Source organism: Diabrotica virgifera, chromosome 6, assembly GCF_917563875.1.
Source record: "Diabrotica virgifera virgifera chromosome 6, PGI_DIABVI_V3a".
NCBI lineage: Eukaryota > Metazoa > Arthropoda > Insecta > Coleoptera > Chrysomelidae > Diabrotica > Diabrotica virgifera.
In genome coordinates this window covers 35860094-35886549 of record NC_065448.1, presented here as the reverse complement: position 1 = coordinate 35886549, position 26456 = coordinate 35860094, and the positions used below count along the sequence as shown (strand labels likewise).

The 26456-nt window shown below is 34.2% G+C and overlaps 1 protein-coding gene across 1 annotated transcript in view; it reads left to right on the top strand.

The window, feature by feature from the left end:
* The window catches only part of LOC114332310 (serine/threonine-protein phosphatase 4 regulatory subunit 3), a 104864-nt gene that overhangs the window by 55705 nt on the left and 22703 nt on the right, over positions 1-26456 (top strand). The window contains exons 4-6 of the mRNA XM_028282092.2: positions 4182-4704; positions 8078-8411; positions 22468-22567. Of these exons, the coding sequence (XP_028137893.1) occupies positions 4182-4704; positions 8078-8411; positions 22468-22548 (938 nt within the window). The 3' untranslated portion in view covers positions 22549-22567. The remainder of the gene's footprint in view (positions 1-4181; positions 4705-8077; positions 8412-22467; positions 22568-26456) is intronic.

Sequence of the window (26456 nt, the reverse complement as noted above, 5' to 3'; positions counted from 1 at the left end):
ATTTGAATAGTTTGCTCAAATCTCACGAAGAAAGTAAATTTGAACTTTATGGTTACATTAATAACAAGATCATCAATAATTGGAGTTACAGACGCTGCCTTGAAAGAGCAAGTAGAACGCGAAGCTGACTATTGGATAAACTTCCTAAGAAGAGTTGCTGTCACTGCTAAATTACTTGCTTCTCAAGAACTAGCTTTCCATTGATCCAATGACGATTTAACGAGTCGTCGTAAAGGAATTTGTATACTAGGTAAATTTGATTACTTCTTGGCTAAGCATTTACAACGGAATGCGAATAAATGAAAGGGTTCAGTTAGCTATTTGTCTCACCAAATTCGCAATGAGTCCTTGGAAGTAATAAAATCAAAGCTTGTAGAAACTTTTGACGCTGTAAATGCTTTAGTTAAAAACTAGGGATCCATCAAACCTGTTTTTTCAGTTAAGCAATATCAGAGACGAAAAATTAGCAATTAAAAATGAAGCCAAGACATTGCAGAATAAAATGAATACCTTTGAGACAGCTCATTAGCAGACATTAACAATGATTTGGACAAAAACTTTGGAACGAGTTAATGCAACAAGCAAAACGTAAACGTGAAGAACCTGTGGACTTGTGTCAATTGGAGTAGAATTAACGACACCTATTTTGAGATTTGTTGGAGACGTAAGAAATATGATAAGCAAAATTGAATAGAAGCCAAAAATATTTTTTACGAAGACGACGATATCACAAACATATTCTCTGTTCTCAAGGAACAAAGAAGGGAAAAACATTTTTCGATGAAGCAGGTGAAAGTGAAACAATTAAAGGGACAAGAAAGATTTGGAATTGAAGTATGTATGTATTTAATGTTATAGCCAGTATAATAACTCAAGATCTTTTAAAGAGAATTAAATGCTACAAAGATGTTACATCAGCTGTTAGATGTTTTCTACGCCAAAAAAAGATATTGATGAAACCAAAGAGAACTTGCATAATGAAATTACTCATTATATACCATTATGCCAAAAGTTAAATAAACCTTTATAAAGTTTGGTGTCATCCAGGATGTAAAGATTGTAAAGGCAACAATTCAAAATATTTTACCTTTACTGCAAGTTTATTTCACGATACCAACTTCTAATGCGTCAGGCAAGCGGTCTTCTTCGGCTTTAAAAAGAATAAAAATATATTTAATGCCAAATTAGGCTCAGGAAAATCCAGACGCTTATCTATATTTTATTATAGAAAATGAAGACCTGGAGCAACTGAATTGTGATAGTATTATATTATGACAGATTGCTAATGCCTAGTCAAAAAAAATGATCTAATTTTTGTCGTAAGTATGTATTTTTTAGAATATATTATTTTGTTCGTCATGTGTTGTTTTGTGTAAATTTCTGTTTTTTTTTTATATATTTTTAAACGTATTTTTTGGAATATTTTTTACGTTTCCTATTCTTCTTGTTTGGTTTAAAAAAGTATGGATTTTACAATAAATACATGTGTTCCTTGTTAAAAAACTGACAACGAATATCAATTAAGGGGGCCCCTAAATATTCAGCGCCCAGGGCCCGAAGTTAGGTTAAACCGGCACTGTTTCAGGATAAGGTGAAATATCTTCAATAAATGGAAAAAGCATGTATGTCATATATTATAATACTTTCTATACTCTTAATATGTAGTCTCGTATAAATTTGTAGTGACATGATTTTAGGTATAAGAACAAGAAGCTTGCAACAATTTTCAGAGAAAATAAAAAACTAAAACTATTTTAAAATGATTATTCGAAATAAAACATATGCACATATTCACTGTATTTGCCATCTAGTGGAATAACTGTAAAATTAAGTCAGTAAAAAAGTACATTAAGTTTAATTAAATTAAGTAAATCATCTTGTATACTAAAATTAAGGTTGGAAAATTGTCGTTTCAAAATGAAAATCGACAGGGGCAACAGTACCTATACTAAAATACACTCTGTATAGATAATTATGTCAATGTTAATAATACTGGATAGAGAATTGAATATCCTTTCAAATGAGCTAGCACACGCCCCTCTTCCCTATTTAAAAATAAGGGGTGGGGGAAATGGAAGGGAGGGGTTGACAAATGACAGATATGTATGTACCGTAAAAACTGTGTTCCCCTTAGATCAAAAGTCGGGCTTTTATATTTATATGTTAAGTTCAATATAAATTTCACATAACTGAACTATCACTGTATCCTCCATTTTGATTATTATTGTTCTCAACTAACGCTATTTTCAAAATTCTTGCTTTCCTATCCATCTTTAACGTAAATTATTAAAAAATATAAAACTATTTCTTTATTAACGCTAGTCTCCGATAAGGCTACCGTGATTTAATGCTGAGGTACTAAAATGTTATAAAATTAACAAACAGTACGAGCAAGAACAAAGAGTCCACATCCTTCTTATAACTACAAGTGACTGAAACATCGAAACAATAATAATTCTTACTGTGTTATACAGAAAAAGGCAGTAGAAACGATTAATCTCATATTTATCGACAACACTGTATGGTCCTCACTTGATGAGCTGTAAGGAAATATACACGTAAAGTTGTCCTCACTTTGTGCGCATAACGAAAAAGTATATACAGTCTCACTTTAATAGCTGCGTATAATGGCCTCACTTGGGTGGCAATATACTTGAACAATACGGGGCACATATACGTAATTTTTTTTGTGTATACTCGTCATTTTTTAATTGCTATTTACTTGTCAAGGTCACTATGAAGAGTTGAAACGATTATGTCTACGTTTTCTACCGGTCCTCACTAAGTGCGCGTAATGTCAGGACCTCACTTTGATATCTGTGCATAAATATATATATATATATATATATATATATATATATATATATATATATATATATATATAAATAAATAAATAAGCAAAATCATTGGCTAATACTCGTAAAGTGAATGTGAATTTAGTTGGAAATATATAAAATGATGAAGGGTCATCATTCCATACATTTCTGTGCAACTATATACACCGGTGTTTCGGCCTATTTGGGCTTCGTCAGTATAGTGTAGCAAGTTAAAAAAGTTATAATCCTTTTACAAGTTAACAAACAACTTTTTTAACTTGCTACACTATACTGAGTTAAAAAAGTTGTTTGTTAACTTGTAAAAGGATTATAACTTTTTTAACTTGCTGACGAAGCCCAAATAGGCCGAAACACCGGTGTATATAGTTGCACAGAAATGTATGGAATGATGACCCTTCATCATTTTATATATTTCCAACTAAATTCACATTCACTTTACGAGTATTAGCCAATGATTTTGCTTATTTATTTTTATATTTGTACTCGATTATCCAACATCATATATATATATATATATATATATATATATATATATATATATATATATATATATATATATATATATATAGATGTTAAATATTTAAATGGCTATAAAAAATAACGGTTGAAGATAAAAAAGTGAAAATTTAGGATTGTATGTATATTTTGGTACTACATCGTATAAAATTAAGAAAAAAAAATTTGGCCAAAAAAATTTAAAAAATTTTCGGGGTGGCAAGCCCCCTTTTCACTTAGGTAGACTGTACCACTTCAGAAACCATCCCGGGTTTATGCACAACAACTTTGATTAAGGTCATCATACGATCAAATGCATAGTTTGTGAGTCTATACGGAACATACATACATACAAACATTCATTTTTATTTATATAGATTACTTTTCTGTTAAGTGTAGGTTGTTACAGCAACCATTATAAATTGTAATTGACACCATTCTCTCTATTGACAATTTATATTTGTATGTAACTTGTGAATCCTGAGAATAAAGCTTTTTTCTATTCTATTCTATTCTATTCGCTTCGTTATCGAACGTATTCGCTTCGTATCTGTTTAGTGTACAGATAGCGAATGATCGATAACAAAGCAAAGGGTCAAAAATCGAGGTCCTGCCAGTGTGGACAAAGCCTCAGAAAATTTCAGATGATTTCAACTTAACTCGTATAATAAGTCCACGATTAATTAATAAAATAATATTCAATCCCGTTCTTTTGAACTTCATATGAACTTTGATACCTCAGTTCTTTTAGATTTTTTTGTGTTACAATTTTTAATATAAATTAAATAATGCTTTACATTTACAGTATTCAAAATAAGATGTATTTATATATGTTTTATCTTTTTACAGCTCCACTTTTAGAGAATACCATCCAAGACAAACCTCAAAAAGAAGATTACAGAAGTGTTCAACTATTGGGTCTAATTTTAGAACTTCTTTCTTTCTGTGTTGAACATCACACCTACCACATAAAAAACTGTATACTAAACAAAGATCTACTTCGTCGTATACTAGTTCTAATGAAATCGAGACACAAGTTTCTCGTTCTGTGTGCTCTAAGATTTATGCGTAAGTTAATAGCGCTTAAGGATGAATTTTATAATCGTTATATCATAAAGGGCAACCTCTTTGCACCGGTAGTTGATGCTTTTGTTAGAAATAATGGCCGATACAACCTACTGGACTCAGCTATTATCGAAATGTTCGAGTTTATCAAGGTAGAGGATATTAAGACGCTGTGCTCGCATGTGGTGGAAAATTATGCGAAATGTCTGGACGACATTTGCTACGTACAGACTTTTAAGTCTCTAAAGTTGCGCTACGATCAACACCAAGACAAACTGAAAGATAGGGACCGAAATAGTTTAGATGGGTGAGTATAATATTTTTCATAGTTTTTTTTTATTTAACTCTGTTATCAATCATAACATTAAGTAAATTTAGTGATGACATGCAGAAATTCTCTCTATTGAATATATAGATAGATCATTGTTGCCGTTGAAATCCTTTTGGATTGTTCTGACACCAATTGCATCTTTAACGCTGTTTCAGGTTTCAGGTAACTAGTAGCGTCGATGCACATTAGGCCAGTGACCGACGGCTTTAAGTGCCTTCTGAGGTACGGTGATGGCTTGTATAATTTTATAAGCACCTCATTATGGTTCTTTTCACGAGCATTTTTCAGTGCGTCACAAATGATAGAAAAAAAGGTTAGTCCGTGATAAATACACATTTATGACATTTATTCTAACATGACATTTTAGTTAAATCTGACAGTTGTCACATTTTATTTGCAATTTGGTATAAAAACAAATCAATTTTGTTTATTGCATTTATAAAATGGTATTTTCTTTGATTTGTATAGTCTTATAAATTGTACAGATTAAATTTTTTTATATAATATTATTTAATATTATATTATTAGCGCCATCTATTGACAACTAGATTAAATGTTATAAATGTCACCGACGAAATGTAATCAGCGACGTGCGCTTTTTTCTGTCACATACAATTTAATGCGTTAGAGAGAAATTGAAAAACTGTGATGCACTGAAAAATGCTCAAGAAAAGAACCATAACAGCCGATGTTAATTGGTGTACTTTGTGTGCAAGAAACTCGTTGGAAACGTAAAAAACGGATGCATCTTGGAGATGGATGCAAGTTAATATACAGTAGTGCGAACAGTCATGGCCGAAATTAGTCAAGGTATTACTTTGAATGAAGAGTGGAAGGAACATCTAGTGAGGGCAACCAGAAGTCATAACTAAATACAGGAGATATCAATGTGAACATCATATCGTCGCCTTAGTACTAGTATAACTTGATAACTCCAAAATTGACGTTTTTGAGATAACTAGTTCTCAAGATGTATTTTATTTGGCTCCATAATGTGTAAAAACTTGATAACTCACTCCAAACGGGTTAAGTATTTATTTATTATTGACGAAAGTTGATAAAACTCAAATGCCCCAAATATTCAGTGCTTACTTTGACAACTTGACAAGATAAGTTATCAAGTTATTGTTTAATCGAAATAATCGTGAATACGACATACACTGAATGCTACAACTAGCTAACTCTAGTTATCTAGTTGTAGCACGCATTTTTCTGAAACCATTGAGCTTACCACATAATTGCTATCTGTTTATTCGGTTCATGTTAATGCAAAAATTCGAGAATTATACGCCCCACAGGTAGGGTATGAAAAACAGGAAAAGGAAGAATATGGGTGCCCTTGATTGTGAGATGCTCGAGATTCCTGTAGAGGAAAAGTGTTTTATTGGAGGTGACTTGAAAATGGACCTTGAGATTTTTGTCAAACATGTTGTATACATACATATTGGTAGAGAGAGGGTGGGAATAGACAGAGTTCATGAAAGTTGCTGAATGGAAATAAGAAATGGTGAAGGAAATAGTGTGATTGATTTTGCAGTGGCATGAGATTTGGCTGTAGTTAATATGTTCTTTATGAAGATTAGTAAATTTTCATCACATTTTAGCTAAAAGATTGCATCACATTTTAGCTAAATCTGACAGTTGTCACAAATTTTATATTTATATAAATATCAATATTTTTACAAATATTTGCCAGAATATTAATATTTAAAATATTGACAAAATATTTATATTTACGTTGTTGAAAAATACCTAAAATTACAATTGTCATTTTACCCGTTGACACGGGTGTGAAAGTATCGTCACCATCGATTACTTTTGTGCCTAATTATCTTTATTTGCATCATTGATTGGTTATCTATTTAGAGTATTGTAATTGCCAACCACCTCCAACTTAATGCGTTAGAGAGAACTTGATAATCTATGACTCACTGAAAGAAGGGTTTGGTATGAACTATAGTTTTTTTGGTGTGTAGAAGAAGCCAGCTAAAAGAGGTTACTAACCTCTTTTCATATAATTCCATCTTGGTTATAGTTTTGTTTACTTCTTCAAGTTCTTTAAAACTTGTTTCCATTCATCAATAGTCACTCGAGCCCTGCGGGCTCTCGTGCCTATTGCCAGGCAACAAGATTTCGAAAAGTTGTCACATTATTGTCAATTTATTCTCACTGTCTTGTGCTATTAATGTTGATAATTTTTTTCGATAATTTCCCGTCGTCAAGTATTATGTTAGATGCCATTCGTTGCTACGCAAAAGTACATTCAGTGATATTAATGACAATTAATGTTTTACAACTTTTCAAAGAGAACAGCGTGAACAGGTTTAGCAAATATTCAGGCGAAGATGCCAATAAAATTTTAATTAAAATGATTTCACCTCTTCGTGCCGGATCGTCATTCAGCAAGTCGGCTCCTATACACGGATTCGAGCGGTTACCGGTTGGCTTCGCGCGGTCGGTTAAAATACAGTATCACACTACAACTAATTAAAGTTAATGGAATAATAACACTAATAACACTATTAAAAAAGATAAATAAGATAACTCGGATGGAATTCCCCAGATTATTTTGTGCTTGGTATCGCCCCAGTCTCATAATCTGAGAAATTCCATCCGAATTATCTTCCAAGGGATAGTAAGGTAAGTTGTAAACAGCAGCACAGTGACTTCACCTCCCACACAATCCCATCAGTCAAACATCCAAACAACCTTATCACTTTATCACCAATCAAATTAACTAAATCTAATCTCCTTCTGGACATCACCCACTTTTGGGCGTGGTTTCCCCACTTTTAGATTTGAATAAGGTAATTCGGACGGAACAAAAATACCTGAAATATGATTCAGATGGTGGCCCGCCGCATATGGCGAACGAAAACTCATGATGCACCCGTGTGCATCACCGTACTGAGCGGACAGTCAAGCATGATGCACACGGGTGTATCACCGTACCGAAGGGGTTAAAGAGACATTTGTATTCATGTAATCTTACCGAATTACACTCGAGCTTTTAAAAGTTACTGACTTGTTTTGCCCTCATGACAATTTGACATAATTTCCCTCCCCTTCGGGTCAAGAAATTAAAGCTGCCAAAGTGTTACTCGGGATACAAATCGGTAATTTTTGAGCTCTCGTGTAATTAGGTACTAATGAAAATTCGCTGCACTCACGGAACTTTAGGAAACAATGGAGGCGAAATGCGAGTTTATTAAACACCACGTTGCCACACCAATAGTTTATAAAGTATATAAACATAAATACTGTTAATCATTTTCATTTTATTTACTTGTTATCTTATCAATTTTTTCCCATTGTGTGTATCATTACATAATGCTGTGTTTGTTTCCAGTGTACCCTCCATATTACGAAATACTCGTTACCGCAGGGACCAAAGACAAATGGATGAAGAAGAAGAAATGTGGTTCAACGATGACGATGATTTCGAAGATAGTGAGACAGTTCTTCCAGCCTCCAACGATAAGTTAACCAAGAAAATAGATTCTGATTTAGATAGTATTGGAAAAATAATAGAAAAGAAACCACAAACAGAAGTGAACGGTCCGAAGATGAATCATAATTCATCGCCGAAGGCAACTGTCCATAATAACAACACAAGTCCACCAGGACAAACAACGGCAAGTCCTATAGCTACAAGTGACACCAAGACACAATTGATCAAAAGGGTAAGTTGTTACTTTTCTTTGTTTAACCCTCTGACGATGGCCGAAACTAAGAGCAGTCTCGAGACTACACGCACAAATGTAATATAAGTCTGAGAGAACTCTCGGATATAAGTTGTGCGTTGTCGCTGAGACTGCTCTTGTCACTAGTGGACATGCTTATTTATGATCTCGACATCTAATCTCCAGTCGTCTATCTATGCCAGAAGACTGAGACTAGTCTCAGGTTAATGTTTACAAATATGATGGTGAGATACAAAGAAATGAAACTTTTAGAGGTGGGAAATTTAGCGATAAAAACCTATAAATTTGCATTATATTTATTGTTTCTCACCTTTAGGCGTATCAGATGAGTATGTTAACTAAAATTGTCACAGTGGCAGTTGCCAAACTCGTCCGATACATCTAAAGGTGGGAAACAATAAATAGAATGTAAATTTATAGGTTTTTATCGCTAAATTTCCCAACTTTACAAGTTTCATTTCTCTTTATCTCTCAACTTAATATGTTTTCCATCTTTTGTTATTTTGCCGGTTATTAGCGCGCTCATCACTGTATACTTATGGCATCTATTTTTTTATATATTGTTTAAATTGCAATCTGATTAAATTAGATTTTCCCACCTAAGAGCTGAATGTAAACAACTATCTGAAATTTGTTTCAACAACTATATCAAAGGAATAGATGCTGGCATAAAAAATGATCCAAAATCATTTTGGAAGTATATAAACGATAAGCGATCTAATCACAGCTTACCTAACTCATTATTTTATCAAGCCCAATTAGCAACAAATGGTCAAGAAATAGCTAATTTATTTATGAACTTCTTCCAAACTGTGTATTCACCTAATAGCAATAACCTTTACGTACCTATCCAACTATTAAACAGCAACGTTAGTACTAATATTTGTCCTTCGAAGATTACCACAACCGATATTTTTAATGGCATATGTGAACTGCCCAATAAGCTTACTGCTGGCCCAGATGGAGTGCCTAATTATTTATTAAAAAAGTGTTTCTGTACCCTTGTATTGCCGCTTGTTATGTTGTTTAACAGATCTCTGGAAACCTCTACGTTTCCTTCTTCATGGAAAGAAGATATATTGTTCCTATATTTAAAAATGGTCAGAAAGACAACATTGAAAATTATCGTAGTATATGTATACAATCTGCAATCCCTAAGCTCTTCGATTGTCTTATAGCAAAGCAACTTTTTTGGTTCTGTAAAGGCCTAATATCTCAATCTCAACATGGATATTATAGCAAAAGATCCACTGCAACCAACTTGGTTTGTTATCATTCTGATATATTATCTCAAATGGAAAACCGTAAACAGGTAGATTCTATATACACAGATTTTTCCAGGGCATTTGATCGTGTTGATCATCAAATACTATTGGACAAATTAATTAATGTAGGCAGGCTTTCATGACACGTTTGTTGAATGGATTAAAAACTCGACATATGGTAGAAGCCAAAGAGTCAAGATAGGTTGTCATCTGTCTGACAGTATTTCAGTAACATCTGGAGTTCCTCAAGGTGGCCACACTTCTCCACTTCTTTTTAATATCTTTGTTAACGACATCACTTCCTGTTTCCTAAATAGCAAATGTCTAATGTTGGCAGATGACTTGAAATTCTGGAAAGTTATAGATAGCCTAAAAGACCAAGCTCTGTTGCAAGATGACTTAGACAGATTACAAGATTGGTGCAACCAGAACAAACTTCACTTGAATATAAAAAAATGTTGTTTTATAAGGTTTTCTCGTAAAGTCAATAGAATCGAAACAAGTTATACTATTAACAATATGCCATTGAATTATGTTTCTTCTATTCAGGATTTGGGTGTTATTTTCGATGAGAAACTTACTTTCTGTGACCACATAAACACTATTTCAATAAAGGCATCTAAACTTCTTGGTTTTGTTACTAGGAATTGCAAGTACTTCTCCATTAATTCAACTAGGTTAGTGTATTGTTGTTTAGTTAGATCTATTTTAGAATACTGCTCAGTTGTTTGGTCACCCTATTTTCAGAATAATATTGATACATTGGAAAGAGTCCAGCATAGATTTTTGAGATATTGTGCTTACCATGTTCACACTGCCATTAGAAATCATGATTATTCCTATATTGAACAACAATTATCTTTACCCCCACTTAAGAACCGTCGTGATATATCAGGTGCTATATTTATATATAAGATTAAGATCATACATGGGTTTATTGATTGTCCAAACCTGTTAAATCAGATTAACTTTAATGTTCCAAACCAAGGTCTACGTTACCACAATGTTTTCAACATTCCTTTCCACAGAACAACGTATGCCATTCATAGCCCATTGGATAGATACATGGGGCTATTAAATGAATTTGATTATGATATTTTCAATTTAAAACTTTATCTCGGTTCAAAAGATATCTTGCTTTGTGATATGCTTTGTGATATACAGTAGGAAAAATGAAAGAATACCCATGAACGAACATATAAAACACGCTGTATTTTCCTGTCACCGTGTCACACAAAAAATTGGCCAGCGCAAGTACATGTAACAATTATTGTTACATGTATTTCCACTGGACAATTTTCTTTGTGATACGGTGACAGGAAAATACAGCGTGTTTTATATGTTCGTTCATGGGTATTCTTTCATTTTTCCGACTGTATATATATACTGATTTCGAATCCAGTTCTGTATATATATATATATATATATATATATATATATATATATATATATATATATATATATATATATATATGGTATTGTTGAATTTTGTTCTTATTATATTTTGTATGTTTTTAGTATGTAGTGAACTTTTTAAATGTAACTTTTGTTATTGTTTCTACACTATAGGTAATTTATGTTTTGAAGCCTAACTGATGTTGTATTGTAATTTAACTGTTAATGGGGTTATCCCGTATCTTAAATAAATCTGCCACGCTACTATAGAATCATCGCTTCATCAAAGATAGTTATCTGTCTGGGTAGTATATTTAGTCCATTTTGCTATTAAAATAGCCCACAATTGATCTTATTTTATGAAGCCAATCCATTACACTTGGATCTAAGGTGGTAAAGTGAAGACATCTTAAGATAAGATGAAATCTAATTTTCGACACCTTCTGAAATGTGGTATATTAAATAATGGGTCTACCCCAAAATCCCGACAGCCAAAATCCCGACAGGTTTGATGAATTTCTTTTTAACATATAATTACATTTATTTCTTATTTTTGGTTTATGGCCACCTGTTTTTTATTTTTTGTTATTAAACAAAAGTATTTTGTATTAAAAGTATTAAACAAAAGTCGGAATTTTTACTTATGCGAGGATTGTTGCATGTCGGGATTTTGGCCTGTCGGGATTCTGGCGTGTCGGTGTTTTGGCCATCGGGATTTTGGCTGTAGGGATTTTGGGCGGCACCGTTAAATAATAGATCAGGGCCCAGAGCACGCCAAATAGAATTCTATTTTGCTGACGTCACAAAATAGAATTTCATAATGGGAGAGTCGACGGTTGCTAGGCAACGTGACGTCACTAAAATAGAATTCTATTTGGCGTGCTCCCGCACCTGTTCCAGTAATCTGTTAATCGTGGAATTTGAAATGTTTCAGTATGAATAAACAATTATAAAAAAAATTAAATTCAGGTAAAGTTACGTTTTTTAAATTCGTGATATGATATCTTTCACATGAGTTCTGAAGGTTAGGATTTCTACAGCATACTTATTAGTCTTGTCTAAAACACTTTGCAAAAATTATCAGTGACAAACATATTAAAAAATTCAATTGTTTTGCCTTCTCCACGTACCTGTACCAGTAGTTGTTGCCTTTTTGTGTATTTATTCTTTTGCATTATGCCTTCATCACATTATTTTGTTTTTTTTTTACTTGATGTGGATCATTTACCAATGCTGAAACATCTGATTCTTTTAGCAACTCCGATGTTATTGCCTCCATTGTTTCTTCATCTTTACCACTTTCCGAACTGCAGCTTAATGTATCTGTCTCCAAATAAACCAGGTCACATAAGTCAGGTACTTTCAGAAAGTTTTTTTTGTTTTTCAAATACATTTTTAAATCTTCTACGCCGCCCTTGCAAACCAGAAGGCCCAGTTTGATCATCCAAATTGATTTAGAATATAAGTAACACAAATCAATATAAATTCAGGAACCCATTAAAAAACTTCCTTAACCATACGTTTTGAACCAAGCCACAACACAAACTGACTTAATGTTGTTCTGAAGCTATTTTCTTGTGGCATTTTTATAATTAACTAGTTTTGATGGGAAATAAGCCACAATTTTGCTAAAAAAATGATTTTATTAACGTTTTGACGCCCAAATCGGGTGTCGTTGTTAAAATACAAAAAATATTAATGAATTAAACAAAAATGTTGTTGCTTAGTAAAAAAATTCTTCTAATAATTTATTTAATCTGACTCATTTATATCGCCAATTCAGACATATATTATTTTAAAGTAGAAGACTGTTTAGGCAATACGTAAAGTATCCTTAACAATAGTAACCTATACTTATTGTACGGTTATAGAGTATATTCCCATAGGTAAGCTGGTTAAGAGTAGATAACGATTTTTCATATGTAATTTAAAGTATTATCTGCATAAATGGCACAAAGAATATTTGCTACGAGAGGTATATGGTTCAAAATGCATACAGTATCACGACTAATAAGTTATGTTCACATACATGTAGAGTACTTACAGTTTTATTCCTTGATGACGTGTCACATCAGAGCTCTGATTGAATTCCATAATCCATTTGGTTCATTTGTAAGGCACTCACTAATACGCTAAATAAATCATCGTCGATAATACTGAGCAGATTGAATTATCTGAGCGGTATAAAACGATAGCAAAAAAAGCCGGTAAAATGCGGCCTTTTTACGAATAGCGGGAGCGTCGATAGATTAGAGATGATTCTCGTTAGGAAGCTTTTGACGATCTGCCCCGGCGAGGGGTTCAAATGCGAGTCTCAACAATAACCTGGAGTTTCCAGAAAGGTTACATAAATACTACTTGAATTTTAAGTAATCAGTAGTACAGGGGCGTAACTAATTATTTTAGTGAGCCGTGTATAATATATTTATTGTACATATTGCCGGGGGCGACAGGCGAGAGAGATGGCCTATATCACCTCGAAGAGAGGGGATTGGCAAAGATGTGCACAACGATAAGAAATGTTTGAAGAAATTAGAGTTTATATACACAAGGGGTAACAACGATAAAATGGAGGAAAACGATAAGTTTTCCCCCTAGGGATAGATTTTAATCTTCCAGGGGAATCACAGCGATTTTCGTAATACCACGAAGAAAATCACCGTGAGTAGTGTGAATCTTGACAGTACGAACTAGACCATCCTTACCAGGCAATACATCTATTACCCTGGCAGTTGGCCATAAGAGTGGAGGAGTACCATCCTCCTTCAACAGAACCAAATCCCCGATCTTGACAGGGTCAGTAGGGTCGGTCCATTTATTTCTTTGCTGCAGGAGGCAAAGATAGTCTTTTTTCCACAATTTCCAAAATTGCTGTTGAATTTTACTAATACGCTGAAAAAGATTCAACCTATTTTCAGGTATCTCTGAAACACTTGGTTCAGGGGGCGCGGTTAAACTTCTTTGAACTAAGAAGTGAGCTGGAGATAGGAAAGCGAAGTCATTGGCGTCAGACGACATCCTAGTGATGGGTCTCGAATTTAGAATAGCCTCGATTTGGCATAATACTGTGTTAAACACTTCAAAGGTGAAGTGGGAATTTCCTATAATTCGATAGAGGTGATACTTCACACTCTTTATTCCTACCTCATGGAGGCCGAATTGATGGGGGTTGCGGGGAACACCCATCTTGAAAGTTATGGAGTTTTGAGTACAGAATTCCTTAATCTGTTCCGAATTATTTTGATTTAAGAAAAAATCATAGAATTCGCGCATTTCATTTTTTGCCCCATGGAAATTTGTGGCATTGTCGCTCCAAATAATACTGGGCGTGGATCTTCTGGCAATAAACCTTTTCAGAGTAAGAATATAGGCTTCTGCGCTTAATCCTGTGACGAGTTCGATATGAACACATTTAGTGCTCATGCAAATGAAATAGGCTACGTATGCTTTGTAAAGCGGTGCCTTCCTCAAATGTGAGGACTTAATTAAGAAGAACCCCCCATAGTCCACTGAGACGACTTGGAAGGGTCTAGTGGGGAGTACACGATCGGGATGCATATCTGCCATCTGTTGAACAGAATTGGGTGTCATGAATCGGAAACAGTTTACACACTTACGAATTAAGCGTTTAATCTGTCTTAATCCGTCAATTGGCCAGTACTTCATTTTGACATACGAAAGTACTGTTTGCGCGCCTGAATGTAATAACTTATGATGAGCTTGAGTCAAGATTAGTTCTACAACTCGACATTTAGAAGGAAGTAGAATGGGGTGTTTTTGATTATACGATATGGGGGCGTGTCGGAGACGTCCTCCCACACGAATCAGCCCATCATTATGTTGTAGGAAGGGGTTGAGTTTACGAATGGCTTTATTGGTCACGAGTTTAGCATTTTTCAATTCAAGAATCTCTTTTTTAAAGTAGATACTTTGGATATACCTGATGATCGCGTGATCAGCGATCTCCATTTCGGGTGGCGTCAATATATCCGTATCTCGTGGAGAGTTATTTATTTTCTTTTTAATATTACTGATGAATCTAAAAAGATAAGCGACAATTCTTTGAATTTTACGAAAAGAAGAAGATTTAGCGAATAGATTTTCAAAGGTGTCGTTGAGTTCGTGATTTGTTGCTATGTTTGAGACAACTAACTTCCTTAATTCAGGAAGATCATCCTGAAAATGAGGAATTTGATGAAGAGAAAAATCGATGGGATTGTCTCTAATAAAGCTAGGTCCGCATAACCAGTCTTCGGTGGTCTGGGGATTATCAAAGACATTTATCCCTCTGGAAGCGGGGTCAGCGATGTTTTCGTGACTTCTGACGAAATGGAAATCACAAGGAAAAGTTTCCAACAAGGAATTGACCTTTTGAATTCTGTTTTGTACAAAAATGTTCCAAATGTGTTTTTTAGAAAGTATCCAAGACAAGGCAATTGTAGAGTCAGCAAAGAGATGAGATGAAGATATACTCAAATTTTTCTTGAAGATGTGAAAAAGTCTATGAGCCAGAGTGACTCCCAACACTATTCCACAAAGTTCCAATTTGGGGATGGTGAGTTTATTTTTTAGCGGAGAAATTTTGTTTTTAGAAGCGATAAGCCGCGACGATACAGAAAAGTCTGAGTATGTCGCTTTGAGATACACACAAGTGCTGTATATTTTTTCCGATGCGTCGGTGAAAATAATTAATTGAACATCAACAACTTTCTTTTGTAAAAGTAAGCATCGAGGTACCTTGACCTCTTCTATAGTTTTGAATGTCGATAAGAGGTTTTGCCAATTTTTCATAATGATGGGTGAGTCAATGGGTTGATCCCAGTCCAATTTCTGGGACCATATTTCCTGTATCAAGAGCTTAGCGTTCACAAGGACAGGGGATAACCATCCTAGCGGGTCATACAAAGTAGCAATGTAGGAGAGAATAGTACGTTTAGTAACAACATTAGCCAATTTGAAGATAGGAGTTTTAAACGAAAAGTGGTCGCGTTCTGAATCCCAGAATATGCCTAAGACTTTATCAGATCCCGTGAAGTTAAGACTGACTTCAGAGACGGGATTTAAATTGTGTTGAGACAGAAATTCTGAAGAACTGCAGTTCCACTTGTGGAGGAGGAAACCATGGGTTTCTAGCAAAGAAGTTAATTGTTCGAAAAGACAACTTAATTCATGAAGACTGTCAGCTCCGCTGATCAGGTCATCCATATAGATAGATTCTTGCAGAACACTAGTAGCAAGTTCGTGGGTATGTTTGTTGTTGTCAGCGATGTGCTTGATAACTCTTTGAGCGATAAATGGGCTACTTGGGAGCCCGAAGGGTAATCTTTGAAATTGATAGCACCGTAAAGGCTGCTGAATATTGTCCCTAAAGAGAAAATTTAACAGAAATGTTTCAGTGGGACAAATGGCGATTTGTAGGAACATAGCCTTGATGTCGCCTACTAGTGCGAATTTAAACTGACGAAACTTAGCGAGAATGTCAAAAAGTTCATGTTGGACGACATAACCTTTGTCTATGACGTCACTGAGGGAGATTCCCGTAGACGATTTATTGTTTGGATCGAAAACTATACGAGTGGAAGTAGTAGAGTTGGATTTGAAAACGGGAAAGTGAGGGAGAAAGTAATTAGGTTTACCTGAGTCATTTAGCATTTTTAACGGCACTTGAATTATTTGTCCGTTATTGAGATATTCCGATATAATGTCCTGATACTTTTCCAATAAATCAGGGTTGAGTTGAAAACGTTTCTCGAGACTTAGAAAACGTCTTTTTGCCGAGAGAAACGAATTTCCCATGTCTATATCTTCGATAGGGAGTTTGAGATTGAGTGTGGACTCATATCGTCCATTGGGGAGAACATTAACATGTTTTACAAAATTAATTTCAGCGGGGTGATCATTAACGAGATCGGTGTTCTGAGGAGCGGCTTCTTCCAGCTCCCAGAATTTTTGTAAATGATCGAATAGTTCCTCGTTGGACACTACCGGCTCATTTACGGCGGAAGGAGTGTTATGAGAACAACAAGTAACGAGAGAGTTTGAATAAAATTCCAAAGCCTTTTTAGTATTTTTCGACTTAAGAGCAAAGTCTGGAACTGACCCTGATATCGTGTACCCGAGTAGAGTGCGTTGAAGAACGGGAAGACCTTTTCCCAAACGAATTATTTCAGGTTGAATGATATCGTTATACAGGTCTGCACCGAGCAGGATACCAATTGGGGATGTTACATGGAACATCGGATCACCTAATGGTATCTCTGAGGGTATGTTTAGTTTGCTCGCTAAAATAGAAATTTGAGGAAGCGGATTTGTTATCTTTGGGAGTACAGAGCACGAGATGTCAAAAGGAACGTCGTTAGCGACAGCGAAAATTGTTGTATCTACAATAGATTGAGACGAGGATGAGGTGGAGTTAATTCCGTTGACCCGTAATTTTCCATCTCTAGTGGTGAGTGACAGTTCCTTTACGAGGTCAGCACTAATAAATGAAACCTGTGAGGCCGAGTCTAAAAGTGCCTTTGCGAAGACCCTCTTGCCGCTAGGAGCGACAAGATAGACCTGGAGTGTGCTTAGTAACACCAAATGATTATCAAGCGAGGCTGCAGATAGAGCCATTGAATGTGGAGTCGAATTTTGAAGATTAACTTCCGTTTCAGGAGCTCTAACATGTGAGGGCCCCTGTTGTGAATTACCCTGTATATGGGAGTTATTTGAGATAGCGGTTTTATTATGATTATTTGAGTTGTGTTGGCCAACAGCCGCGGAAGGGTTACTATGACCCGTTTTGTCGAAATGGAGCAACGTGTGATGACGAAATTTACAAACTATGCAAGAGAATTTGGATTTACACTGATCGAGCATGTGAGACCCAAGACAATTAATACAAAATTTATTTTGTTTGACAAAACTAAAACGTTCTTTAGAATTCAACTGCTTGAACTGAGGACAAGAGTAGATCGAGTGAGAGTCGTTGCAATAGGAACATTTCTTAGGACCTAAGCGAGGCGAAAGGTTACTGGTAGAAGTGTCTGAGGCTAGGTGTAAAGAGTGTCTGGAAGTAGTAGTCGATTTTGGTTTTGATTGAGATTGAATATTCTCAAGATGAACAACGCGTGTCTCGATTTCCCCTAGAAAATGGACAAAATCAGGGGTAGCTTGGCTACCACCGGATTGGAACTCAAGAGCCCTAATGGTAGGTGCGTCGAGTTTCTGAGTAGCGATATGTATGAGAAGTAAATGCAAGAGATCTGAAGGGGGCCTATTCAAGTTCAATAGGGCCTTGAAATTATTTGACATGACCGTATGAAAATTTCTTAATTGTGAGTGATTTGCGTTTCCAGAAATAGGAGGCGCATCAAGAATTTGAGAGATGAGAGTTTTGATAAGCGATTTAGAGTTGGCGTACCTTTGTGTCAGGTTATCCCGGGCTATTTTGTAATTGTCACCTGTGAGTGGGATATGCTCGAGAAGCGTCAAAGGCTCGGAAGTTAGAAAACTTTTGAGGTAAATGAGTTTTTCCAGATCACTTAATGTAGTATCAGATCCTATTATTGTATCAAAGGTCTCAATGAATGAATTGTATTCAGTAACTAAGCCACTAAATGGTTTTAACTGAATACGAGGGAGGTTTACTGTTCGTTGCCTAGCCATAGACTGTGAGGTTAGAGAAGAATTAGGGTCAAATTGGAGGGAGGGGGTAGCAGTCACATTAGAACTTTCAATGACCTCTAACCTTTCTTCCAATAGAGAAATTGTATCCAAATATTTATCAAAAACCACAGAGGAATCAGTAGAGGGGGTAGGTTCCTCGGGGATCGTCTCCAGCACATTTTGAGCATCGCGGAAAAGTCCGTAAGAATGTTTGAGTTGTGAAATTATTTCACGAATTTTATATTTGTTTAGAGAATTAAGAGTTGTGGGAACCGAATCAGCCAACTTGGTTATATCAAGTTTTGCGGTGAGCCTCTGTCGGTTATATTTTGATCGGTCAGCCATGTTGCGAGAATGTGAGATTAGATAGATTATTTGCAAATGTCTAAACCTATAAATCGATGCGAAAATGAGAGAATATGTACAATATATTATATATTACACGTTTAATAGTGTGAGATTGGCTTAATAGTATCACCCTGTATGAGCGCAGATTAGTATATGAAATGCAAAACTATAAAATTTCAAAATATATGCAATTTTCCAAAATGGGTATTTTTCAGCAAGTGTGAGACACCCTTAACAAGTATTTAAATTAATTAAATTGAAGGAAAAAACAATTATTTATTTTCTATAGTTTTCTAGAAGTGTAAAATGAGCTTAAGCGAAGCTAAATGTAGCAAAAACTTACAATTTATGCAAGAAAACAAAATTATTTTTAATAATTTTTGTAACCTGTGAACCAGGCTTAATCGGATTCAAAATTATAAATTTAATTTAAATCAAAAGGTTGAACAAACAATGTTAAAATTATAACACCCGTACTATCAGCCAAGAAATGAGTACACTTTTTGTATACTATAAACAGAAAAATATATTTACGAAAATAAAATAATGTAATATATGCAAATATTTTTTCATACAAACAAAACGACTCCTTTATTTGAACAAAGCAAGTAGTTTCTGAAATTGCACGTGTAGACCGGGCTTAACAACCTACCAGCTATTGTAGAGACGTGCTGGGTTAAATACTGAGAATTTGAGTGCAGAAAGAGAGGAATATTTTATTTTTGTGCCGGGGCGGCGTGGCTTGGAAATTTCCAAATGCAACAGAAAGACACTATAAATGAAAAACCGTTATTCTCAGAATAGAGATTATCAAAATATGCAAATACGAAGGACCTTGAGGATTTAATTAATAAATAATTAATATGATACGGCTCGATGGAACAGAAATGTTTAGGCAATACGTAAAGTATCCTTAACAATAGTAACCTATACTTATTGTACGGTTATAGAGTATATTCCCATAGGTAAGCTGGTTAAGAGTAGATAACGATTTTTCATATGTAATTTAAAGTATTATCTGCATAAATGGCACAAAGAATATTTGCTACGAGAGGTATATGGTTCAAAATGCATACAGTATCACGACTAATAAGTTATGTTCACATACATGTAGAGTACTTACAGTTTTATTCCTTGATGACGTGTCACATCAGAGCTCTGATTGAATTCCATAATCCATTTGGTTCATTTGTAAGGCACTCACTAATACGCTAAATAAATCATCGTCGATAATACTGAGCAGATTGAATTATCTGAGCGGTATAAAACGATAGCAAAAAAAGCCGGTAAAATGCGGCCTTTTTACGAATAGCGGGAGCGTCGATAGATTAGAGATGATTCTCGTTAGGAAGCTTTTGACGATCTGCCCCGGCGAGGGGTTCAAATGCGAGTCTCAACAATAACCTGGAGTTTCCAGAAAGGTTACATAAATACTACTTGAATTTTAAGTAATCAGTAGTACAGGGGCGTAACTAATTATTTTAGTGAGCCGTGTATAATATATTTATTGTACAAAGACTTTAAAATGATATTGCCAATATTTATGAGTTGTGTTCCTGGGAGGACTTTATTGAAAGATAGTTCATTCGATTACATGAAATCAACCCCAACTCAAGAATATCCGTCACAAAAAATCATAACATGTGATCTGTCTTTAAAAAGACAACCACATGCAATGGTGGCAGTAAAATTCTCGCGCTAGAGATTCCATAGTAAATCACGAGGGAAAACCAGGAAAAAACCAGTTTTATTAAAAAACGATTATCGTTTATAAATAAGGAATTGTCAAGATTGGATCGAATGGAACAGAACAACTTAGAACGGGATCCTATAGCATTCACAAGAAATAATATGAGGAAAATATCAATACCATATATAAAAGGACTGACTATCGGAGAAACTTAAAACAATAGGAAATAAATTCAACATTTCAACAACATTCAAAACAACAAACACGTTGAGATCTATTCTATCTAAAACTAAACCTAACAGTGAACAAGAAAGAACAAAGAATTGTATTTATAAAATACCTTGTGAATGCGAACAATTTTATTTAGGTGAAACATCAAGACCATTAAACGTTAGAATAAGTGAACATTAGTCTTATATTAAAAATAAATAATTTGATAGATCCTAAATATGTCAACACGCATGGGATAATGAACATAGAGTTCATTTAGAGATTCAAGAATAGTCCTGAAAGAAACAGATAGTAAAAAGAGGAAAATCAAAGAAGCGGCTTTAATTATGCTAAATGAAACCAATTGTGTCGCAAATTCCTCGGTAGAATGCAGGAGGATGTGGTTACCCATACTAAAAGAGGAAGTTAATAGAAAGAAAATACCAGGATTAGTAAGTCCATAACATATCGAGTTAGTGCATATTTTATATTTTAGTATTTTTTATATATCTGTGTATTATTAATACTATTTATAATTTAAAATAACATGTACATATTAAGACCTAATACTTACGATGTCGGGATAGTATTACGATGTTTTTTCCTGGTTTTCCCTCGTGATTTACTATGGAATCTCTAGCGCGATAATTTTACTGTCACCATTGCATGTGGTTGTCTTTTTAAAGACAGATCACATGTTATGATTTTTTGTGACGGATATTCTTGAGTTGGGATTGATTTCATGTAATCGAATGAACTATCTTTCAGTAAAGTCGTCCCAGGAAGGCAACTCATAAATATTGGCAATATCATTTTAAAGTCTTCTACTTTAAAATGTATAATACATGTCTGAATTGCCAATATAAATGAGTCAGATTAAATAAATTATTAGAAGAATTTTTTTACTAAGCAACAACATTTTTGTTTATTTCATTAATATTTTTTGTATTTTGACGACGACACCCGATTTGGGCGTCGAAACGTTAATAAAATCATATTTTTAATAAAATTGTGGCTTATTTCCCATCAAAACTAGTTAATTACAAACTGACTTGTATACGCAACATCGACTTTGAAAGCATTTTTAGATCAGAATACATACACAGCACGACTATAGGTGTACTTAGCATCCTAACAGGAAGCCGAAACACACCTATGGACGTGTGTATAGGGCAACCAATTCATTAAACTAAAAAAGAAAATTGAAAAGAAGGTACTTGTGAAAGAGGATTCTACCTAACATTTAAAGATCCACATAGAGAGCACAAAGAGTACAGACGCACAGAGAGCATAGACGCACAGTCTCAGACTGACATGGTGTTAAACGTGTCAAATGAAATTTTGCTCTCATAACTCATTCATTTCAATAATTTTTCTGTATATTGACGTCATACAAGGTATATGGCATAAGTAGTTGCTATTTATTGACAAATTTGAATAAGGTACGTTGTTATTAATCCACACTCAACATTTTTAGGGTTTAGTAGATTACGAGGGTGGTGACTCGGACGAAGAAGATGAGGAGGGTGAGGTGACGAAAAGGCCGAGACTTTCATAGTCGAGTCCACAATCTGCAGGTAAGTGCGTTACATACAGACTTTGGTAACGCGCGGCAAAGTGTGATCTCATAGTGAATGTGTGTGTAAAACACGAACGGTCAATTATCCAAACGCAACCAGTCAGTGGCAAATTGCAGCTGTCAAAACGTGACATTCGTTGTGTTATCCATATCCTCCGAGTTGTTCTTTTCTATTGTAGAAAATACAATTTTTAAGGAGACACTTAATTTATGTATGTTGTGTGAGGACAGGAAAGATATAATATATGTTGTCCTTTGTTTTCTAGAAGACAATTTGTAAAGGCACAACTTTTTTAACTTCCGATTATTGTATAAAAAGGGGCATTTGATTGTTACATTTCGCAATATATCAAATGTGTCTGTAATTTATTACTGAAGAAAGCAGAACAAGAGATTTAATTCCATGTATATGAATTTTTAGAGTTTTTTAACAGATAACAGTCTATTTATATATGAAAATATATTTAAAAAAATATTATTCTGTCTCTTAAATTAATTCAAAATAGTAAAAAGTACACATGAAATGCGGTTGTAAATACTTTTATGATATATGCTTAGAAAAACTCTTTAAGAGATTGAATAATCCTAGTAGGCATGTCTTATCCCGACCATTTTTATTTCAATTATTAACATCACTTCGTGATTTTCTATGAAATCTTTGCGCACCCCCAGCTTTAATTTTAATAATGGTATTCAGCCCTATTCTGTAACTTTTAACAAATCGAATCGAAATGACCAAGTCGAATCGTAATTATCCGAAATCGGAATGTTGGATATTTATCGTGTCATTTTCGTGTTTGTATTGGCATTTTGTAACTCACATCGTAATCAGTGTAAATAGAAAACGCCAACTTCTATTTGACTCGCTCAGGAGGAAGTGGCAACACTGCGTTGCAAATTTTGACAAATTTCAACACAACAAAGAATAAAAATGACAAGTGGAACACCGATTGGGAACACGAACACCAAAGAAAAAACGTCGCTGAGCATTTAAATTACATAGTAGACTTTATCTTTGAACGTAAAATATTATTGCATGGTAAAAGTAAGTTTTTCCATAAGAAAAATTTTGGTCTTTCGTTTGAAACACACTAGATACGTTCAAATCTACACCTTCTACCAATAAATTAATTAGAGTAGCAATTCTTAAAATGTTTAATGATTTCTTATTAACCTTGATGCTCTATAATTATTGGTATACAGGGTGTTTCATTAACAATTGTCCATATCGTAACTGGAGAAACCCTAGCACAAAACACGAAGATTTAACCTAAAATACTTAACTAAAATATTCTTCCTTACCGAGAGTGTTTTATTACAAATGTTCTAAAAGGATTTTAGCCCACTGTTAAAGCACCTTTTAATACTTTTTGTTCAAACTTGACACACAGTTTACACATGTTAGGATACTTTAATAGTGTTAAAGGATAGTTTCCGCTGTTACCAGAGGTGTGCTGTAGGGATATATACTTCCTTTTCGCCCCTTTTCCCCCCTTACAATCTACGACACTGTCGTAATAGTAATTTCTTCTTTAGGCGCGATTCGATTGAGGGTAAAATTGTACATAAATCTGCGCGCCTGCGCAGACAGTATGTAGTTCATTGCTAATCTTTCAAGTTGGTATGTATGTATCTGTAACCGTGCAAATAAATCATTAAAAGAATATATTAGTGTTTTTAGGAAATGTATTATTTATTATAATTCTTGTGTTTTTGGATTTGTGTTTCTCTGTAGTAAAATAATAAAATATTATGTAAGCATAACATTTTTACACTATATGTCGCCGTGTTGTGTAATTATATCCGAAACTTACATGTCAATTACAAGGACCTCGCTGGAGTAGTTGGTAATGCGTTAGCTCTGAGATTGGAATGACGCGGGTTCAAATCCTGGGCGATTCATATTTTTTTTTATTTTTGATTGTTTTCATAAAAATTTTTTGAAAGTGGTAGATAAGAAAGTTTGTTTGATTTTTAAATAAAATACAAATAACCTGTTAAGTATATTTACTTCGTTTAAATTACCTATTATATAATAGAAGAATTTCTTCTTACGTGCGTACAAAAAACACACACATTCTTTTTTTGATTCTTCGTTACTTTTTACGTAAATATCATCCTTTTGTCTTAATGCGATAGAGTAAGTAGTTTACAAGTTATTTGCATTTTAATGTAATGGATTTAATAAAATTATGTATTTTAGACACATAATCTTATTGAATGTAGTTTGAAATACATATACTCCATCTAATTTATTTACCGTTGCACGTCATCCGCCTCACGTGCTACCCGTGGCGTCACATGATACCAACACGAAATATTTAGGCGGTAGGTGTGTTCATTTTTAGAATCCTTTTGCCGAGTACACTGGAATTACAGCCACTAGACATATTTTATTATGTACGCGTAGAAATAATATGTGAAGATTTCTATTAATGTTAATTTAAAGAAGTACACAATAATATGTTATTTTAATTTGTATAAATGAATTATAAAGCGTTTTTATGAAGAACATTTGTTCGGAACACACTGTAACTAAACTGTAATCGAACGAAGGTGACATTTTGCCATAAATTGGTAACATTTATTTGACAGTTGCGGTATTGACATTTTGCATTTGTTTTTATTCTTGACTTGAGGTAGCTATTTGTTTTATTATATTTATTGTTTTTATTATTTACTTTAAGGTAAGATTATAACTTAATTCTAGTTTTCTATTTCTAATGTTTTTATTTATTTACATTGAATATTAATTTGTTTTGTTGTATAATCCAAGTTTGCAATAATTACGTGATCTATTTGATTTAAAATAGACTCAGGACTTTTTTTATTCTTTGGCAACAATGTCAACTTAGATCTCTGACATAGATAATGACGTGCAATGTTAAGTAAATTAGACAAACTGTAGTCTTTTGGAATGCACTATCTTTAAATGCAAATACAGTACAACCTGCCATATCCGGACCTGTCATATCCGGACCTCCCCATATCCGGACGGTTCTGCGCCGTCCGGATCTACCGAAATTTACCGAGAAAGGCAGTCCTGCTGTTGGACAACTCACTAAAAGAAGAACTAAAAGATGGCGAAATAATGTATTATAGAATCTATAAAACGTGTCTATCGACGAAAGTTATTGACGGCGTTGATTACTGGAATGTATGAAGGAGAAAACGTTTCAGAGACTATAAAAGAAGTAGTGGTCTTGATATCCGGATTATATCATATCCGGATCGGTCTGTCGCCACATTGATCCGGATATGGCAGGTTTGACTGTAACTTGAAAACTACTTACTTTATCGCAATGAGACAAAAGGATGATTTATGTAAAAACAATGAATAAAAAAACATGCTGAACAGTGGCGCAAGGTTTCTCCAGTTACGATTTGGACAATTATTAATGAAACACCCAGTATACAATTAAACACACAAGTATCTAAATAAATAACAACACAGACTAAAGTCGCTAATTAATTTAACAAATAAACGCCAAAACAACAATAATAATGCCGATGCGCAAGCGTCAAGACCAATTATTATGATGTCGAAATGTGATCTCGACAGGACTTGTCTAGTCGAAATTAATTTCTACCCAACGTTCCGATAGTAAGAGGTCGAGATGAGTTACAGAATACCAATTCCTACAAATTCCGATCCGACTAGCTGACCTCTATTCGCTTTGACTAATTTCTATTCGATTTGTAGTTAAAGAATACGCCTGATTGGCAGACATTGTAAATATCTATTGAAAAATATTAAGTTGTCGAAAAGTAATTACCGAAAATTCAAAGTACATCGAGTGACATTTTGATAATGACATTTACAATAAAGTCTATTATTAATTAGAAATATATTGATGTTGAATTGTTAAATATGTTTTTTGTGTTTC